The sequence below is a fragment of the Mixophyes fleayi genome, chromosome 12 (genome assembly GCF_038048845.1).
Source record: "Mixophyes fleayi isolate aMixFle1 chromosome 12, aMixFle1.hap1, whole genome shotgun sequence".
Classification (NCBI taxonomy): Eukaryota; Metazoa; Chordata; class Amphibia; order Anura; family Limnodynastidae; genus Mixophyes; species Mixophyes fleayi.
This window is the reverse complement of record NC_134413.1, coordinates 20,549,776-20,570,476: the sequence shown is the minus strand read 5'-3', so window position 1 is coordinate 20,570,476 and position 20,701 is coordinate 20,549,776. Positions and strand designations below refer to the sequence as shown.

Sequence of the window (20,701 nt, the reverse complement as noted above, 5' to 3'; positions counted from 1 at the left end):
ACGTTTTGAGTGGAATTAGCCTTGAATACCCGATTTTCAGATTGTAAGGTATAAGTGGCTTTGTAGTTTTCATGAACTTTATACTATACCGATAAATAAATTCTGTGCATCGTCTTCCATTAGTATGTAGCACAGGGTTTAGTCTTTCGTGGACATCTCCGAATATCTTTATGATTTCATCTGTAGCATTTCAGCCTATAGCCTGAGAGATGTGTCCAAAGGTTTCTGGACTCATCCAGTTTACAACACTCAGTTTTACTTAGTAATCTGTGCGTTGTGAAGTGGTCTCAGGGCTTCACAAAGTTTTAATTCAGGATCACAGTATCTGCTGTTAGTAACCAGATACATATAGTGCTGAGACCTATATATAATATATGACCAGCCTAGTAGATATGCAACTAGTGATTATACTGAGGTTCTTGTCATGACAATATTAGAGATCCCTGTGAGTATAGGAACGCTATCGTAGAACTATTGGCGCTCAGGATAATGCCAAAAAAAATTCTCAGAACCATCTATTAGAATCGGATATTCTCCTCAATTTAACCAGTTATTGCCAACATTTTTTTGAGACAACTTTACCTCATTGATGTTGATAACATGATTTGTATTAATCCACTTTAGTGCAGCCACTTCTATAGACAGCGCTCACGAATTATCAGCCTTTTAGCGGTCTTTTGAATTAAGGACCCCATTAATGACTACCTAACAGACTATAGATTCCTGTGGCCTGAGGAGCGTTATTACAGAATTACCAGCGCTCAGGATTATGTTTAATTCTTATAATAGAATTATTCATTAAAATTGGATATTCTTCACAAATTAACTTGTTATTGGTAACATTTTATTGAGACAATTGTATCTCATTGGCATCAATAATATTAGCTACACAAATCCTTTTTAGCGCAGACAGTTTTATAGACAGCGCTTACCGAATAATTATTGGCCCTTCAGAGGTGATTGAATTGAGGAGGTTATTATCAGTCTAACAGCAGCTATCGAACGGATGTTAGACAGTACATCAGAGTAGATTTATTCTCATTGCTCCCAACACAGGGTTCACTGTTTGATTACTACCTCATACCATATTATAGAAGTATAGTGGTAGAGCATCCTATTTTTAATCTCACTTATTCATCACAATATTTCGCAAATTTTATTACTTTTAATCCTTTCCCAATAAAAGTTATATTTTATTTATTTTGCCTATATTTGCATTGGGAAATTTTGTGCACCTTGTAATTAACTCCTAGGGCTAGATTTACTAAACGCCGGGTTTGAAAAAGTGGAGATGTTGCCTATAGCAACAAATCAGTTTCTAGCTGTCATTTTGTAGAATGCACTAAATAAATGAAATCTAGAATCTGATTGGTTGCTATAGGCAACATCTCCACTTTTTCAAATCCGCAGTTTAGTAAATATACCCCCTAGTCTTCCTTTTGCATTTAGCAACAGTTAATGGTAGCACCACTCTCTGAGAGTATTAAATCTACAGAATATTCTGTTGATAATACATTATAGAGGGATTATTTCCCATTATCTGTGCGGTAGAAAATACATTGTTTTTTCCTCAAGTAACCAGATGTCAGTAAGCTCAGAAGGAACAGTCGAGAAGAAGCATAATCAAAAATAAATGACGATTGGATTCTATGGAGTTAAAAAAAGCCCGTAGTTAAACCAACATAACAATAGCTGGTAATATGCACCCAGTCAGATCTAAAAATAAACATAATTTACTTTGCAAGAGATGATCTCTTCCCTCACTTGTTACATTATGTAACAAGTTATTTTTAAAGTCTTTTAATTGACCTCTTAGCTGTGATGCTTTTCTTGTTTCTAGATGTGTTTATAACCGTCTTTTCCATAGCACCCGTTGATGAATTGAAGTGTAGTCTTTTTTTTCTCTGAACCATGGATTAACCTAAATCCGCATTCGTCACAGTGCCCCATAACATTGATATACACATATAAATATGAACATTTTTGTTGTTTTCCATATAATCATACTCCCAGTTCCTTGCTTATTATAGGTACATTGCCTTACCACATAATCAAATTTGCATAATATATTTTTTATTCTAGTAAACAAATATTGTTTATATAGGTAGAGAATATTGTATAAACAGTGAGTTCTGATATCATTGCTGATAATCGGTGCGTTCTGATGACATTACTTCAATGTTCATTGGGAAACTAGCTTATTATAAGGAATAAAATATATATATAAAAAAAAAGTTTTTTAATGACCGTCATTTAGCTTCAGTTGGCCTCTGTGAGGGGGTAGGGGGTGTACTGGGGTGTACAATATTTAGCATCTTGTGATTGGAGTAGCTGGCAGGATGGGGGTTTCCTGGCTGAATACTGAGGATATACATTCATGTGCCTTGTCTTGTGCACACTAGAAGATATGCAGGAGGTGGATAGGTCCAGGAATGACGAGAGGGGGGGCTGTCATGTCTGTGTAGTGGGAGGAGCCACCACCTTGTTATGACCACACCTCTTTCTGTGGCTATGGAATGGGCCCCAAGAAGTTGCTATTCAGGGGCCCAAAATTACGCTTTGCAGCCTTGTGTAGGTCACACTTACTGCAGAAGGACTTAATTTTTATGGATGTACTGGAAGTCATATTAATCAGAATTCCTACTATACTTTCAATTTAAAGCCTTTTACAACATCTAGGAGTACTTGACTAGGTGGATTTACTAGTGCACATGTACCCATGTAATAAAGCTGAAATGTACAAATGTGACACTTGGTAAACACAGAGCTGTCTCCTTCCTCTCATGATTAAGGCACAAACAAGGTTTGTACAAGCAGTACTTTAGGAGACTAATGGAAAAGGTGTAATGTATAATAGGAATGCTGCCAACGTGGCTGTAGGCTGGATTGTAGTGACTTCACCCATGCCCATTAGCACCTGAACCTGCCAACCAGCGTGCAGTGTGCTTTATTGGGGACTTGTCCGGTAGTTTGGTGTGCACCTATGTATGCGCGTTGTGGATAAACCGGCAGACTTGCACATCATGAGATGCATTGTGGGACCACACTTTTCTAAATTGCCTTTACTGTGTTAGATTCTATTATATTGTGAGTTTGACCCACTGTATTATGTTTAGGAGAGTGCACGGAACCTGCATGGAGCTCTGTTTGCCTGGCTGTGTTCAGTTTCTCAGTGGCTACAAAACGTAGAGGAGATGTTGGACAGGGATGTCCTATCCAGGGAGGAAGCTGCTTCAGAGCTGGCCATTTGTGAGGTAAGTGGCCTTGTTGGTTTACAAGGGGAAATACTAAAAATGCCTGTGATTTCCTGATTTATGTGTGGATTCACTATTTGCAGTACAACATTCTAAACATTCTACAACATTCTAAACATTACATTCTAAACATTCTACAACATTCTAAACATTACATTCTAAACATTCTACAACATTCTAAAATAGGACGTGGCAGAACTTTGGCCTCACGTTTAGTGCGTGTCTAAACATTATCTTATACGTCCATTAAACCAGTACTGTATACTCTTTATAAACTAACATTTATTTCTTTTTTTCTTTAGAAACTGACGGCTGATTTACATACACTCTCAGAAGAAATGGGATATAAAACTGGCATTCTCTTAAAACCAATCACCCATGAGGGCGCACACACAAGTGTCTTATCCCAGTGTTACAGTGACGTAAGGGATTGGCTGATGCAGGCGCATATTGCTGCCAAGTCCAGATCCAAACACATGCAAGTGGAGCTGGAAAAACACAATAACTACCAGGTATAATGCATAGTGTTGAATGAAAGAGATAATTTCTCTAAAGGGTAAAACCTCACTTTGCTTGACTAGAGTACTAAGGTCAATGATTCCATCTAATGTGTAATAGAAGAGTATTAAAACCTTATATGCGGCTGGTAAAACTTTATGGACTGGATTCATTAAGGAAGGTAAGGCAAAAAAAAGTACGTTTTCTCCTGGACAAAACCATGTTACAATGCAAGGGGTGCATAATAGTTTATTAGTTTGCACATAATTTAAATACTGGCTATTTTTACATGTAGTGCACAAATACATAATAGATTTACTTTTACCTTGAAATTTAAAGTTGATCTAGGACATGCCCTACCCCAACTATAAATCTGTCCTCACATTTTAAATTTACCCTCCCTCCCCCTACAATGTAACATGGTTTTGCCCAAGTGCAAATTAACTCCTTTTTTAATGCTTTACTTTCCTTAATGAATCAGGCCCTATATGTTGGGAAATTTGGAGGCAATTCTTTTACATGATTGGTCTATAGACTGGGTACCCAGATCTTTTTCCCACACCTGTTTGCAAGAGATTACTCTCTTATGTTTTTTGTTTTATACTACAGAATGATATCCGGCAATTATACGATGTCTTAGTAAAGAAAAAAACTGATCTTCTACAACACTTGAGTAACAGAAGCATGTGTGAGGCAGTTGAACTTCTTCAGGTAATGACCACTTATCTATATTCATTTAAGTCATTAGCAGTCCTTTATTCCACTCACCTCACTCACATTGACCGCAAGGAGTCAGAACAGCTCTTTCTAGATAAAATAATATCTATTGCCACTTCCTCAGCACATCCTCTGGAGCTCACCGGTGAAATAATTCTACTCCTCCTAGCACACTCATTAAGAATATTCAAAAAGGGTCAAGTGGTGATCCCATCATTCACAGACGTGTCACCGCGTGCCGAATCCTACCTTGGTGTATGGATTGCTCTGGTGCCAGCCAGCAGACATAGGGCGACTTACGGGTAGATAAAAGCTGGTTAAAGGTTGGGGCGCATCTACATTTTTATTCAGTTGGTCAACTAAAAGAGTATTAATTATTTCCCCACTTCCCCTGCAGTCTGTATTAGTATTACCATTTATTTATATAGCGCCACTAATTCCGCAGTGCTGTACAGAGAACTTACTCGCATCAGTCCCTGCCCCATTGGGGCTTACAGTCTAAATTCCCTAACACACAGACAGACAGACACAAACACGGAGAGAACATACAAACTCCTCACAGATAAGGCCATGGTTGGGAATTGATCTCATGACCCCAGTGCTGTAAGGCAGAAGTGCTAACCACTTAGCCACCGTGCTGGTAGTCACCTCTTTTATGGTAGAAATGCTCATGGTTAATTCATAATGAATACCAATATTAAAGTAAGTTACAGAAATGTTAAATATATGTTATTATGCAATAGAATAGTCAATAAATAAATGTATGTATTATTTTATTTTTTTCTCAGGAAGCTGCTGTGTATGAGACAGAACTTCAGAACTTTGAAAGTCAAGTATCGTCTTTGAATGAGAGAGGGGATAAACTTTCAATCCCCATATGTTCTAACCAGGAAATCCACAAACTGGAGGTGAGAACACAAGATGTTTTAACAACATCCCTGTCATACAGAGTATTTTGGTGAATTCTTGAGGAGCATAAGCCTGTAACCCGTCTCGTCTGTACCTTTGGACCCAGAGACAGGCCTTTCGGCAAGTGCCAAACCTTTGCGCCTGCTCGCAAAAATGTGACATTTGAATCTTTGTCGCCCACTGTGGTCATTTTTAGCTATGATCTACATTTGTGGGTATTGAAATGTTAATGATATATGTTATTGGCACATTTATCCTAAAGAAACAGTAATTTATATTATCTTAGGATGTCCTGGATGACACATGGCAAATTCTTCGAACAAAACAAAATCAGTGTAATAGTGCGGCTATTAGAAAGTCTCAGATGGACGCTCTGCTGCGTGGAGTATCTGAACTGTTGTCTCTGGGGAAAGAAAAGATTGCAAGAAGTAAAGAGCACCGTTGCCGAAGTAAAGAAGGCCTAAATTCCCATATACAGGATCACAAGGTACGTCTAACTACCAGTGAAGTAACTGACACAGATATAGGGGGGAATTCAGTTAGCAGCGAAGTGTCTTTCTCCACTCATTTTCCTCCCACCCCATAGAGGTGTGAGGAAAAATGAGCAACGATTATTACCGTAATTTCTGGCAACGTGCACGGCGCGATGTCCGCGCACCACTTCGCCGGCGATTGAATTCCCCTCATAGCGTCACTATAAAATGCCTTTTGTGTTTTATTACTTCTTTGGTTGTCCTGTAACATTGTGTAGCACAGCATTTGCCCAGATTTGTCCTCAAAAGGAAGAGACACAGTCACTTAATAAAACAATGTAGTTGGCCTTCAGGCTGCCTGAATTGGCATGAGTGTTTGATAGCTTTGAAATAATGTTGCACAAACATTAAGGGATCATTGTTTTCGTTTAATGATAGCTGCTTACTAATATTTAATTCTGGAACCGATTCCATCTCTTAAAGCAGATGTTTGTCTATCTCTAATGTCTTTGGTGCAAAATAAAAGCAAAACATTGGTTGACATCCAGTAATATCAGAGTTTATTCATTAATAAAATTATCATATTAGACAAGTATAGGTTGATCAATTTTTGAATACAGCTGATGTTGAACTTTTAATTCTCTCATATTCCACCCCAAGGTAATATAGAAAGTTTGCAGTGATAGAATGATAGAATCATTTTTCAGTCATTTCAGTTTTCATCAACCTAAGCAAGAACCTGCTGATAGAAACTCGTTATTAATTAGATAATCTTCTTATACAGTTTTGCCAGTTGACTGTCCTCAGTCACCACTCTTGATCTCTCTCCTAATCTCTAAAAGTTCCCAAGTGCCCGTTCCTTGTATTGTACGTATGTTTACTGACATGTGAGGGCAGGCTTATGTAGATTGTCAGCTTTGTTTGCTATTTTTACCTCTCACTAGTTCATCAACCACTGCTGTTGTGTTTTATGCCATTCAAAAGAGGGAAGCTGGATTATGTGCATTAAAGAGGATATAGATATTCTGTCCAAATGGACATTTCACACGATCATACATTCCTATAGTATAAAAGCTACCGTCATGTACTAGTCTTGTACAAACAGTTAAAACAGTTTAATTGCAGATTTTACTACTTTTTGTGAGATCTGGTTGGAAGTTAACTTTATCATATTGAAAAAAATAAAATAAAAAATGACCCCCCCCCCCCCCCTCCTACCATCTCACAGACACATGCAAACACATTTTCCTTTCTCCTCGTTCCTGCAATGCAGTACACACTATAATTAAAATATACTACAATTAACCCTTTCCAATTCATTTAATCTGATATCTGCCAGATCAGATCTGCCAGATATTATTCAAACTGTTTTGGTCATATTTGTAACATGCGAGTTCTCCAACGCTGGCCACATACTAGGATATAGGCAAATTGTCCCATCATTACCGAGTGTGTTGGTCCTAAGAGCAGTGTGGAGAATGATCCCATCGGGCATCTTATAATATCCAGGGGCCTGCACACATACGCAGGAGATTTTTATATATGCACCCAAACAGGAATATATTTCTTGCACCTCAAACCCATGGATCCCAATACAGCTCAGTGACACGTTAATCTGATATAGAACTTACACATGTTGCATATGTATGTGTTTCACATGACATAACACTACTGACATTACCCATCTCCTAAGTGTAATTCCGGACCACACTCTGCTGCTCCTTTAGTTGCAGTTAGACGATTGGACATGAATGCTGTCTGGTTTAGTATACAGCCTGCACCTGACTATTCCTCCTCGCTGTCTGCACATCCAGTGATCCAGTGCACTTTGTACATGACGTCCTGTAAGTGTTCACAGGAGGTGGCACAAGTTTATATGCAGCGTTGACAACATTCTAAACTAATTTCCAGGAACTCATTAAGTTGATGCATTGAAACTCATAACACATGACGTTGTCTTGGCAGAACTGGGAGTACTACAATTCCCATATTATTGTGTGTACTAAATGTGATTTATAATGCTTTTTTTTTTTTGAGTACTCCTCTACCTTATAAATCCTAGAGAATACAAACAGATGGTTATAATTGCCTCTAATATGCAGAGAAAAAGAACTTTATTGTTCAGTTGGTCGATATTGAAAAATAGGGCCTTAATAGGGACAGAATTTTTTAAGGACAAATCTTTATAACCAGGGGAACTACTTACTAGCCATAACCCACCATTGTTGACGGAAAGGGGAGGAGCAATAAAAGCTGGCGTTTGTGACATCACATTCGCGAGAGCAGCCGCGCTGCACGACATAACTGGGGAAAATTAGCATAAAGTATAGAATAAAGCTTTCTCCCTATCTCTTTTTCTGAAACAGAAGTTTTTCAGTATCCTGGACACTCAAGTTCTCTTACTGCAAACTCTCTCCTGGAAGAATTCCAGTCCTGAGCTTGGCCAGGAGGGTGTACAGACTGTGATAGATGAAGCTGACCTGCTAAGGGAGGAAGCCGAAACCCATTGTATTTATATGATGGGTGTGATGAAGGTAACAGAAAAGACTGACTCGCTTGCGTGTATGTAAATAGAGCAGAGGTCATCTTATTTTTATCCTATCTCTGCTTATGAGTCAATGCTGCCCACTTTGTAAATAGCGAGCCTCTTTTATCGCCCACCCCACCCGCTTTGTCACCAGGCTGACTTATCTTGTAAAAATGAGATTTTCTAATAATGTAACTACAGAAATATAGACAGAGCAATAGGTGGATCCACATAGGCATGAAGAGTGTGTGCAAGGTTAAATATACACTGTATTGGGCAGTGGTCAAAGGGAAAATTTTGAAGTTGTGCTATGGAAAATCTAATTTGAATGTAAGTGAATGGAAATTGATAGATGTGCATTCAAAGCAGTAGGAGAAGTTGCGGTATGGCGAACCACTGTGTACCAGGTCACTCCCACCATTGGTATTCTGTACTAAACAGATACATATATATATATATATATATATATATATATATATATATATATATATATATATATATATATATATATATATATATATATATATATATATATATATATATATATAAAAAAATATATGTGTGTATGTATATATGTATGTGTGTATTTACAGCTCTATTCTGGAAATGTACAAGATATTCTTCAATGTAGGAACTTTTATATTCATGGACAGTTTCCAAGTTTTAAACTTCACTTCTTAATTTCTTGATGACAACAGGACTGGGATGAACTTGACTCGAGATATGATTGTCTCAATAAGAAATTTGAAGCCCTTAAATCCATGGTTCCTACTAATGGTTTGGTGGAAGAATCAGAAGAAAGGGTCACGGAACGTCTTAATCAGTATAAGGTAATATCAGGCTGTATGACAATGACATTTATGGACTTAAGAGAATAGAGGTATCCCATTAAGAGTGACTCTCATAGTGGGGGGGATCCTCTACACACATGAGGATGTTGCTGGCGGAAGTTTAAAACTTTCCTGGGCCCTGTTATCTGGGAATAATTCTACCATTTACCTTCGGGTCCAGTATATCTCCCCTGGGTGCCTTTATACCAGTGAAACTATAAAGGGCACTAGGGGACCCTTGGTCTTCTTTTCCTATGCAAAGTAGAAAATTGTACTTTTCAGGAAACCCTTTGGGCTTGTCCACATGTTCAGGATTCGCAACGCAAGTATACCAACAGGTATATAATGCCGCAAGAAATCCATTGATTCCTATGGTGTGCATATGGACAGCAATGGTATTCATGATACACAGCAATCATTAGAAAAGGTCTGGAGCATGACACTGCACCTATATCTGCAGCTCTTTGATCACTAACCTAACCACACGAGTGGACAGGTCCTGTCTGTCACATGATCAACACACTCATCTCCTGAAATCATCTGTACTGCTGTGTGCATTCTGATGAACGGATTGGTTATAGTCTTTTTCCTATCCCCTTCCACCTCAAAAGTGAGGACACCCATACGTTTAGTAATGATTGATAATAAAAATGGACTCTGACCCTTGTCAAACGCATCCATCGTAAAACGTATAACGTTGCCACTTGCTTTTGCCATTCCAGAAAATTAAACAACTTATTGATGAGAATGAATCCGCGCTGTCCCAGATTATTGTGTCCGGGAAACGACTGCAAAGCTCAGTGAGCTGCCCAGAGCTGGACGCCCATATTAACATGATGGATCAGCAGTGTTCACAGTTAACCAAGAACGTCAACCATGAGTTACACCGATTGGAGTCTCTAGTCAGCCATTTGGCCAGGTAAGCGTAATTCAATCACACTATAACTTATGTGAACTGCCGGTCGCAGACTGTTCACCAAGAGCCTTGAAAACGCAAAATCAGCTTTTATTTCTTTGGAAAAATCCTTAGTAAATTTGTTATTCTGGAGCAGATACTTGGAAATGTTTTAAACTCTTCTTAAATTTAGTGAAAAATCTAATATTTGTTTAGATATTTGGCTAATATAAAGAAAATCATTTAAAGGAAAACTATACCACAGATTTTTTTTTTTTTTGTGTGTAGATGTTGGTGTAATTTTCTAGGCATCAGTGTGGTTTACAGGGTGGTTATACAGTGCGAACAATAGACAAGACAAAGCTTACAACTAAGACTAGGTACACACTACAGCAGTGTTTCCCAAACGGGTGCCGCAGCAATCTCACAGGGGTGTCACGGCCAGGGCTGGTGGTAAGCAAGGAGGGGGACTACTTTTTAAATATTTTGGCTTAGGGGTGCCTTATTATGGAGACCCTAAGAGTGCTTTGAACTGAGAAAGTTTGGAATCCACTGCGCTACAGTATTTTATTATTTATTATTATTATCCTTTATTTGTTAGGCGCCACAAGGCTTCCGCAGCGCCGTACACAGTGCGAACAGTAGACTAAACAGGGTGAAAACAGTACAAAACAATAAACAAAAATACCAATACTTCAGAAACTCCAGGCTGGCTAATGCAATAAACACGGAGCAGAAGAACAGGTAGAGAGACAGGAGGAAAGAGGGACCTGCTCATGTGAGCTTAAATTCTAAAGGAGAGAAAACAGAACAGGCACAGGCGAAGCCAGATGAGGCAAGGGGGAGAGCGAGTAGAGGGGTTATGTAGATGGTTGGTAGGCTTTAAGGAAGAAGTGGGTTGTCAGTGCACGTTTTGAAGGAGCACAGAGTAGGAGAGAGGCGGATGGAACGAGGGAGGTCATTCCAGTGAAGGGGGGCAGCATGGGAGAAGTCTTGGATTCTGGAGTGGTAAGAGGTGATAATAGTGGAGGAGAGGCGTCGATCAGGGAGCGTAGGGAGCGGGCAGGAGTGTGAATGGAGAGGAGGTTAGAGATGTAGGGGGCAGTAGAGTGGGAGAGAGCCTTGTAAGTGGTGGTGAGGAGTTTGAAACAATTATTTTCAGACAATTATTGGGCCAATCGCCTTACAAACGACCGTTCAGCCCAATATCGTGTATACACTTAGACGATGAACGATAGTTGTTCCAAAGAACCGACCATCGTAAATCTTGTTCAGCTATGGAACAACGTCCTTCCAATCCTGCAGTGTGTACGTATTCACGACCAGGATCTCCATAGAGCTTAGAGTCATGATCTTTTCAGCCAATGGTTATGACAGATGAAGAGTACAGATCTGATGGTAAATCTTTTAAAGCATGTATAGTGTGTACACATGCTGATTGGACCTTTTTTTTCCCAGTTGTTGGTAAAATCATTGTAGATGACACATTGGTCGGAAAATTCTGTAGTGTGTACCCAGCTTGAGAACATTGGTCAACTATGATTTGAGGTCAATCAAAAAAGCTACCGCCTTTGTGCTTATTAGACTTTGATATAAAAGCTATACAAGAGTAATTGTATATTATTGGACAGAAACTACACTTCAGTTAAAAGCATCATTCTGTATAGCTATATTGTTATATTTCCGGAGTATATAGTTTTATTTCTTGGAATAGTGAACAGGAGCATTTGTGCTAATTTGTGATGTTTGTTTCCTCAGCTACAACAAAGACTCGGCTAAATTATCAGAGTGGCTGGAATCTGCCCACCAGAGACTGAACGGTTACAGGATGCAGTCCTTGGAGGCTTCTCAGAACCTGGGCACCATCAAGAACAGCCTCGCCACATTCTTTGTAAGGAAGCGAATACAGCATGTTTACCTTGGTTCAATGAAAAGTCACATATCAGGCCTTGATTGCCCTAATGAATTTATTTAGCAATTGTAGCCCGTAGCAACCAGTCATCTGAAATAACCCTAGTGCAGGTTTGATAAAAATATAGTAAATATCGGGACAACTGATCTTGAGAGAGATGCTTGATACAGTGCTTTCGAATGTAAAATAAAATATATTCCTGCCAGTGAATCAGCTGATGTTGATTAAAATGGCAGCTTAGCAATAGAGGGTCAGCAAACACCCTAGAAAGTGTACCTGTGATCTACCTACAGTGGAGAGCGCATTTGTGAATCAATCTTCACGTGAATGTAGCCTATCGGTTTACTAGGAGCTAGTGACAAGAGACGTGAAGATCAGAACCTGTCTAATGATATTCATATGTTTTGTCTCATAAACTCTTGTTCTAAAGCTGGTCACATGCTCCATTAGGGCTGAGGGATGCAATGACTGGTGAAATTGAGCAACAACCAGCCTTACGGCTCTCAGGCTAAGCAGACACTTCAGCCAGAGACCACGCACACAGGTCGAAATTGGTCATCTTCATACCAGCATGCCCAATAATGACCCTTTTGTTTTGACCATTGACAGTTGTTTTGAGGCCAGATACGCTACGATATTGGGCCTGGTTATATTGCCTGTGATATTGTAACGTGTACAGCATTATAAAATGCAACACAATTGTCTACAAGGGTCTAATAAATAAAAACGGAAAAAAGAGGATTTTTGTACTTACGGTAAATCCTTTTCTCCAATTCCATCTGGGGGACACTGCTACCATGGGTTGTATGAGGGCGCATGGAGTTGGCACTTAAATAGTTAAACTGTGAATGTAACTGTTGACAGAAGCTCCTCCCCTCTGCAACCCCTGTATCTCCTCAGTGTAATTGAAAAGCCCCAACGAAGGGAAATAGAATAGCATGCAACCAACAAAAGCAACAGAAGGGCGGGAACGCAGTGTCCCCAGATGGAATCGGAGAAAAGGATTTAATGTAAGTACAAAAATCCTCTTTTCTCTTTCATCCAATCTGGGGGACACTGCTACCATGAGTACATTGTAAAGTAGCCTCTTGAGGGAGGGAAAGCTCTGTCAATCTGTCGGGAAAAATGTTGTGGCCAAAACTTGTGTCAGGAGACACAAAAACATGAAAATGGTAAAACAAGTGTGGACAGAGAACCTGGTTGGTGCCAGGCAGAGATAATCTGCTAATGCACCGTTGCGCACAGCCCAAGAGGTTCTTCACAGAGCTGATGGAGTGCACGGCGACACAATCAAGTACAGGTCAAACAGAACTAATATAAACCTGACGGGGAACATTATCCACCTAGCAGCAGTTTGTTTTGTAGCCAGCCAGCCACTCTTGTGAGCATCATACCAGAAAAGGGAATCCGATCTCCGTATGGTGGACGTCCTGTCCACCAACATTCTTAGAGCATGGACCACATCCAATGAAGTTAAGGAACCCTTATCTGAAGAGGCAGTTGCCTCCAGAGGACTGGGAACACAATCTCTTGTTTAAGATGAAAACCAGACCACTTTTGGTTGGAAGGAAGCTATATTGCAAAATACAGCCCTGTCAGAGTGGAATACCAGATAAGCTGAACAACAAGAGAGCCCAAAGTCCAGAAACTCTCATCACAGAAGCGATGGCTAAGAGAAAAATCCCCTTCCAAACTAGGAACTTGAGTTCAGTCAACGCCTACGCTTCAAAGGGGAATGATCCCTAAGTACCAAATTCAAGTCCCAAGGTGCCACATAAGGAGGCTGGATGTGTAGAACCCGTTTGAGGAAAGTCTGCAGCTCCAGTATAACTGCTAACCTTTTCTCAAACTATATCGAAAGGGCTGATACCTGCACCTTCAGGGAACTTAGGCGAAAGTCGGCCTTCAAACCATCCTGCGAGAAAGCTAACCTGGAGAGTCGAAAGGCTGCCGTATGACAAGTCCTACATTCGCACCAACTGACATAGGTCCGCCACATTATGGTAATTTAGGGCAGAGGCCAGTTTATTTGCCTTCAACATGGCATCAACAACCTTGGGGGTCAGGGTGCTGAAATGGCCCCTGAAGCAGAAGATTATCTTGATGTAGAAGTCGCCTCGCTTTACCAACTATCATGCACAGTACGTCCGCATAACAGGCTCGACATGGCCAATAGGGTGCAATCAGGATCACTGGAATTTCGCAGTGTCTGATGTCATGTTCACGACATCCACCGTGCACGCCAAGGTGTCTCTGGTCCTGGAGCAGAACCTAGGCACCTAGCGGTTTCGGTGAGATGCCATGAGGGCCACATCCGAAGGTTCCCACTTCTGGAGCAACCATCAAAACACCTCTGTGAGTAGAAACCACTCCCCTAGCAACACGGTGTGTCTGCTTAGGTAATCGGCCTTCTAATTTTCTACACCCAGGATAAATATATTGTAGAGTTTGCCGGGCCATACATTTCCACCCAGAACAATATCTGGGGAGTCTCCTTCATCTGTCTCCAACACTCCTGTGGCAGTTATCCAGGACCATGGGACCTGCCCACCGTCAAATGACCCGCCTCCAACCAAGGGAAAGGCGCATTCTGGCAGACAACTGGAGCGTCTGAGAGGTCAGCCGAAGGTAGGATCCCGACTAATTGAACAAGAGGTCCCACTTTACTATGCGAGAGTGGAAGTGTACGGAAACATTTCGAATGTGGAGACCATCTCACCTATTCGTTTCATACATACTAGGATGTAGACTTGAAGATAATGCACCTTGTTGATTGGTAGAAACACCCGCTCTGGTAAATACCAAGTTGTGGGGGAAGCCTCTCTGCTCTCACTCCCCGCACTGTTTGCTCTCTCACTATTCTGGCCAGTGAGATCCAAGTTCCCCCTTCCGCTTCAGTGGGGGACTTGTTATTTCCTTGTAATGGCTGCTCACCGATCAGGGCGCAACACTCTATGCCTGAGGCAGCGCGGACCTGTCAGGAGAAATCTGTGTGAGCCTCGTCAACGCGCAGCTGTCACTGCCTCTAACTGAATAAATCTTCCAGCGTAACTGAAATGAGCGGAGCGGTGCTCCGTTTAGTCCTATGACTGTAAGTGCTGCTTACAGCACTTACCCCGTCCTAAGTAAAAATAAACAATAATAAGAATAAATGAAAGAAAATCTATTCTAACTAACAGCAAGTACTGCAGAGCAGTACTGAAAACAGCCCAACTCCTTGGGCACTTAAATAACACTGAGGAGCTACAGGGGTTGCAGAGGGGAGGAGCTTCTGGCAACAGTTACATTAACAGTTTAAGTATTTAAACTCCATACGCCCTTATACAACCCATGGTAGCAGTGTCCCCCAGATTGGATAAAAGAGAAATGGCTAGGCTCTGTGTTTTCCAAAAGCCTAAGATTCCAGGCAGTTTTTTTCCCTCCCCCTAAAATCACCTATGGTACTGATTATCAGTGTAGCTTGCCTCAACATTTTTCTAGGAGTCCATGTACTAAGGCAGATATGGGGGAAAGAGAGGTACAGTTCTATTTTGTTCCTCCACATTTGCCTTAGAACGTAGACCACAATGTTCCTCTCTACCACTTTGCACAGAGCAGCATATATTGTAATGAGATTAATCATTGCCATGCCTCTACTCCTCCGTGTGCCAAAATTCTGCGCTATGGAAGTCAGGTCTGCATTGTTCACATTGCTCCAAAAATGGACCACTGTCACCTCAGGGGCTGTGTGACTATAGGCTATAGTGAGACTGAAGCCAATGCCTTCACAGAGGGTTGCAGTGGTTAACTCTCTCAGTGGTTTCTTGGCCTCTGCCAGTAAAACATTTAAACTCTTTACTATCTCAGCATTTAGAACATCCAGTACAAATATTAAAGCTACATTTCATGCCAGACATCAGCAAACTAATATTTCTGTTGGGGCTTTTCTGACATGATTTACTAACTCTGTTCCAGGATCCAGAAAGAGTTCTGGACCCTGTTCTGCCAAATACGCTTGGCATTTGTGGACTGCAACGGCTCAGATTGTTTCACTTCATGCGTGACACAAGGCAGAGACGTTCCAGAAATGAACACGGCCGCTGACAATTGGTAATGTGTTCATGAACGGCTTCACTGTTCAATGACTTCAAGGTTCAACTCATAGGAATGAAGTTATTATGGTAACACCCGTATACAGCAAACAACTATTTACTCAGTTATTGTACTGGAATACCACTTATAACTAAGAGAAAGTAGATAAAATGCAGGTTGTTTTAAGTGAAAGACTTACTAGTGTGTGGACATTTTCTTCCTTGTAAAGTATTTATCCTCCAATTCTATTATATCTCTTCTATTGAATAACATGATAGGAAGCCACTCGCAGCAATTTTTTGGAGGATTATACAAGATAATTTCCTTAAGCCAGCTACCAGTATTATATATGATTTTACATTAAATTGTGTTTGTTGCAATATATTTTTTATACCTTTTTAAACTTAATGGACATTTACTATATTTAGAACTTATGCTGCGCGGTAAATTTATTACTCATCGCGGTTACCAATTTTATACTGTTAAGAGAGTAAACGTGACATTATTTTACATTAGAGCCCTCTAAGCCTTGAAAGAACACGGAGAGGGGCCAATAGAGTCATATTTTTTTTAAAAAAAATTATATTTAGTTCTATAAACTGGTTTGTGGACGTGTCTAAGAAAAATGTTTAGAACCATTTTGTTCACTTATGACTTCTCCGAATTCCTGACAATACTGATGTAAATTGATGGCTTGGTTTATTTTACCCATACTTGCCAACTCTCCCAGAATGTCTGGGAGACTCCCGCATTTTGTGTTAGTCTCACGGACTCCCGGAAGAGTGTGGCAATCTCCCGCATCTGCCCACTTCCTAGTGAAGTGGGCAGAATTAGGTCCAAAATGCCGCGATTCACCGGCAGTCGCGGTGTTTGGCCCCGCCCCCCCTGCTGTAAAATGCAGCGTTTGCGTCATTACGCCTCCCTCCCCCGGCATGCTCCCGGAAGCCAACTTTAGAAAGTTGGCAAGTATGATTTTACCACATTCACAACTGATCACAATGAAACTAAGAATATCTATAATGTTAAATCAGCCAGTAGCAGATAATGTGTGGAGTAGATGACTGTAGTACGGTTATGTGAATGGTCGTTCCACCTTGTTACTGATTTGCTAAATGCAACTTTTTTTAGCGCTTACAGCGAATATAGAGAATAATGCAACATTTATGAAGAATTAGTCATACATTATGAAACATTCCAAAACGGTTTTCATTCAGAACAAAGTGCACAGAAACTCCATTGATAAATACCACACTTTGTAGGCTACTGTGGATTTAGAGTATGAAATGTTTATATATCATGTAATATTTTAATCCTGTCTCAGACGCTAGGTTTCCTAATGGCTTCTTCATTCTCCAAACTGATGCTATATATATATTTAAGAGTGTCAATAATTGTCCCCCTATGTTTTTCCTTTACTGGCATCTAGATTCAAAGGAGTCTAAACTTTTTCTTGAGCTATAAACCGTGTATTTACGGAGACTCAATTGTTGTTCATATACATTTTCATAGAAGTTGGAGAATAATAGTATTTGGTTTTACGATTTAGACTAATATTTTGTTTTTCAAGACAAGCTTTAGGCCAGACCTGACCTAAAGCAACACAACACCTGTCCAGGTGTTGTGAAACTACAAGCCCCAGCATGCTTTTCTAGTAGATAGCCAGCGATAGCTGCCAGGGCATGCTGGGACTTATAGTTTCACAACACCTGGAGGGCTGCAGACTGGCCAAGCCGGCTTTAGACAGTTCCACTACGTTTTCACGTCTGAGTATTACAGAATTGCATATTTTACAACATACAAAATTATATGAGTTGAGAGCGCAATCAACCTTACAAGGCAAGTGTTAGACAAGCAGGTAATATTTAGTATAAGTCTTTATTCAGTTTCATCCTCATTGTAATACCTTATTGTGTTGTTTGTGGCAACTTGGGGTATATCTTTTTTGATCAAGGGTTTCACTTTGTGTGTCTGTACCTGTTGTTATGATGGGTCTGTGATTTCTAGAACAGATTAATGTAAAATAATTTAAGCACAAAAAGATTTTACCAGGTCTGTAGTGTGCTTTGTTGTTTATGGAGCGATTCATAAATGGTAATGCCTGAGTTTTATTGTGTTTTAAAGGAATTCACAAATGATGTGGATCAGAAATGTTCCTTAAAAACATCCGTGCTGAACACCGGGACCCAGCTCCTTCGCCTGAAAGAAGCGGACACAGCCGTCCTTAAAGTCAGCTTGGCGAAATACGAGGAGCGATGGACTGAGCTCATTGCAGCATTGCCTCCCATTCAAGAGAAACTGCAAAAAGTAAGAGCAGCTAATTTATACTTCAAGGAGCCTATCCTTCCTTACAGTCAGTCACAGGTAGCGATAGTGATTACAAAACAGCAGATGTCATGGTAGTGGAGGCCAGGCATATACAGAATCCTGGCCCCATGAAGAGCAATGACCTGCATAACAGCTTTTTGTTAGATACACTCTGCAAAAGAGTGTACCTAACCTGCAATAAAAGATAGAATATGCATTATATTTACAAAGTAAAGCCACTGGGTCTAGTATGCCCATTTTAGAGAAAAGGGCTAATTCTTTAATGTACCAACTTCAGGACATTTCAGAGCCCCAGAGCAAATTGCTTTCTACTCCTAGGGGGGGTTTGCACCATGATGGGGTGGAGAGGGCTGGCTATAGACAGAGTAGTTTAGTTTATTTTAAATGCATTCTGCTATAAAATATTTTTAATAAATAACGGCGGTTATTTTCACTTTGGAGTCTAATTTATATTAAATCTAGAAAGTCCACTATACGGATGAGTTTTTGTCATTGTTCCATATATTCTGCTTTCTTTTTTTTTAACTAATTATTGCTCCCTGCCCTTACTTTATATTGCCTCTTCCTTATGATATTGTTCTTCACATATTCACTTGAGTTAAACTTAGAATGATTTGGCCTTGCAGCTTCTTATGGAGAAACTTCCATCTCTTGAAGCCATTCAAGGCTTGATGGACTGGATGAAAGTTGAAGAGGACTTTCGAGAACTGCAGTCTACACAGAATTCTCCGTCCACCGCGGCTGACGTCAGAGAACTTCTTCAGAAGTATAAGGCAAGTCCAGGCCTCATTGATAAGGACAGGGGTTTAGGTGCCATAATAATGCAATAGTGACCGAAATCTGAATGAACAGTTTATAAATACATCATTGTAAGTGCAGGATCATCATCATCAGTTATTTATAAAGTGCCACTAATTCCGCAGCGCTGTACAGAGAACTCGCTAACATCAGTCCCTGGCACATTGGAGCATTGGAGCTTACAGCCTAAATTCCCTAACATACAGAGAGAGAGAGACCAAGGTCAATTTTGATAGCAACCAATTAGCCTACCAGTATGTTTTTGGAGTGTGGGAGGAAACCAGAGCACCCGGAGGAAACCCACGCAAACATGGGGAGAACATACAAACTCCTCATAGATAAGGCCATGGTCAGGAATCTAACTCATGACCCCAGTGCTGTGAGGCAGAAGTGCTAACCACTAGGCCATTGTAAGTGCAGGATCACTGTAACAGCTCCTGTCTCGTACAGTGGATAAAATTCTTATATAATAATAATTCAAATAGCTATATAACATACAGTATATAGTTATATAACATTACTATTCAAGAACTTTTTTTTTTTCTATTGATTATTTGTCCTTGTTTCTTTGTATTTCCACTGAGCTTCAGTGACGTCTGACATCCTAGTACTTCACAGTAGACCCAGTACAGAATACTTTATCCCATATACTGTGCCGTGAGCAGGGGCGGATCTAGAAAAGTACTGTGGGGGGGGGGCGATTTAGGCCCCGCCCCTTTCTAACAGTTTAGGCTGCCGATGGCTGCACAGTATGTGCAGGTCTGTCCAGCCGTCACAGGCAGGGACAGTGTGCTGCCCGGCTGCTCTGATTGTGTTTAAAACACAATCAGAGCAGCCGGGTAGAACACTGTCCCTGCCTGTGACGGCTGGACGGACCTGCACATACTGTGCAGCCGTCGGCAGCAAGTGTCTGCTAGGGGGGGCGATCGCCCGCCCTGGATCCGCCACTGGCCGTGAGCTCTAGTGATGATCATGAGAAACGTTTGTCATATTTGGAGAATTTACACCCACCCTATTCTTTGACAGATATCTCGGAAAGAAATGAGCCACAAGCAGGGGATTGTTGATTTCGTCAACCAGTCATTACTGCAGCTGAGTGTGGGTGACGTGGAAAGCAAACGTTACCAGAGAGCAGAATTTGCAGAACTCCTGGGTGCTTTGAACCTGCGGTGGAACCAAATGCAAGGAGACCTCAACAGAAAGGTTGGATATGTCTTATAATAAATGCACTTTGTTAGAGTTTGGTTGGACAACCCATTGAACTGTATAATCTATAAAAACCACAACATTTAAAATGCGTTTCTATTTAGCTATGCTGAATTAGTTGCGCTAAATAAATAGATGATGGTGATTTATTATTTTGGCGCCATTGTTGTAATTCGTTGTCTTCCCAGTTGTTCAGAAATCATATAGTGTATGCAAATTGTTGGGTCATTGCCCACGGAGGTGTTGGCACAAAGCAGAGCTGTAAAATCGGAGAACACTATTCAGA

General features: G+C 40.5%; 1 protein-coding gene across 1 annotated transcript in view; it reads left to right on the top strand.

Moving 5' to 3' along the window:
• SYNE2 (spectrin repeat containing nuclear envelope protein 2) overlaps positions 1-20,701 on the top strand; it is a 255,816-nt gene that overhangs the window by 172,486 nt on the left and 62,629 nt on the right. Inside the window, exons 69-80 of the mRNA XM_075192813.1 lie at positions 3,117-3,254; positions 3,557-3,766; positions 4,362-4,463; positions 5,258-5,377; positions 5,665-5,865; positions 8,218-8,385; positions 9,077-9,208; positions 9,931-10,127; positions 11,862-11,994; positions 18,208-18,390; positions 19,038-19,184; positions 20,236-20,412. Of these exons, the coding sequence (XP_075048914.1) occupies positions 3,117-3,254; positions 3,557-3,766; positions 4,362-4,463; positions 5,258-5,377; positions 5,665-5,865; positions 8,218-8,385; positions 9,077-9,208; positions 9,931-10,127; positions 11,862-11,994; positions 18,208-18,390; positions 19,038-19,184; positions 20,236-20,412 (1,908 nt within the window). The remainder of the gene's footprint in view (positions 1-3,116; positions 3,255-3,556; positions 3,767-4,361; positions 4,464-5,257; positions 5,378-5,664; positions 5,866-8,217; positions 8,386-9,076; positions 9,209-9,930; positions 10,128-11,861; positions 11,995-18,207; positions 18,391-19,037; positions 19,185-20,235; positions 20,413-20,701) is intronic.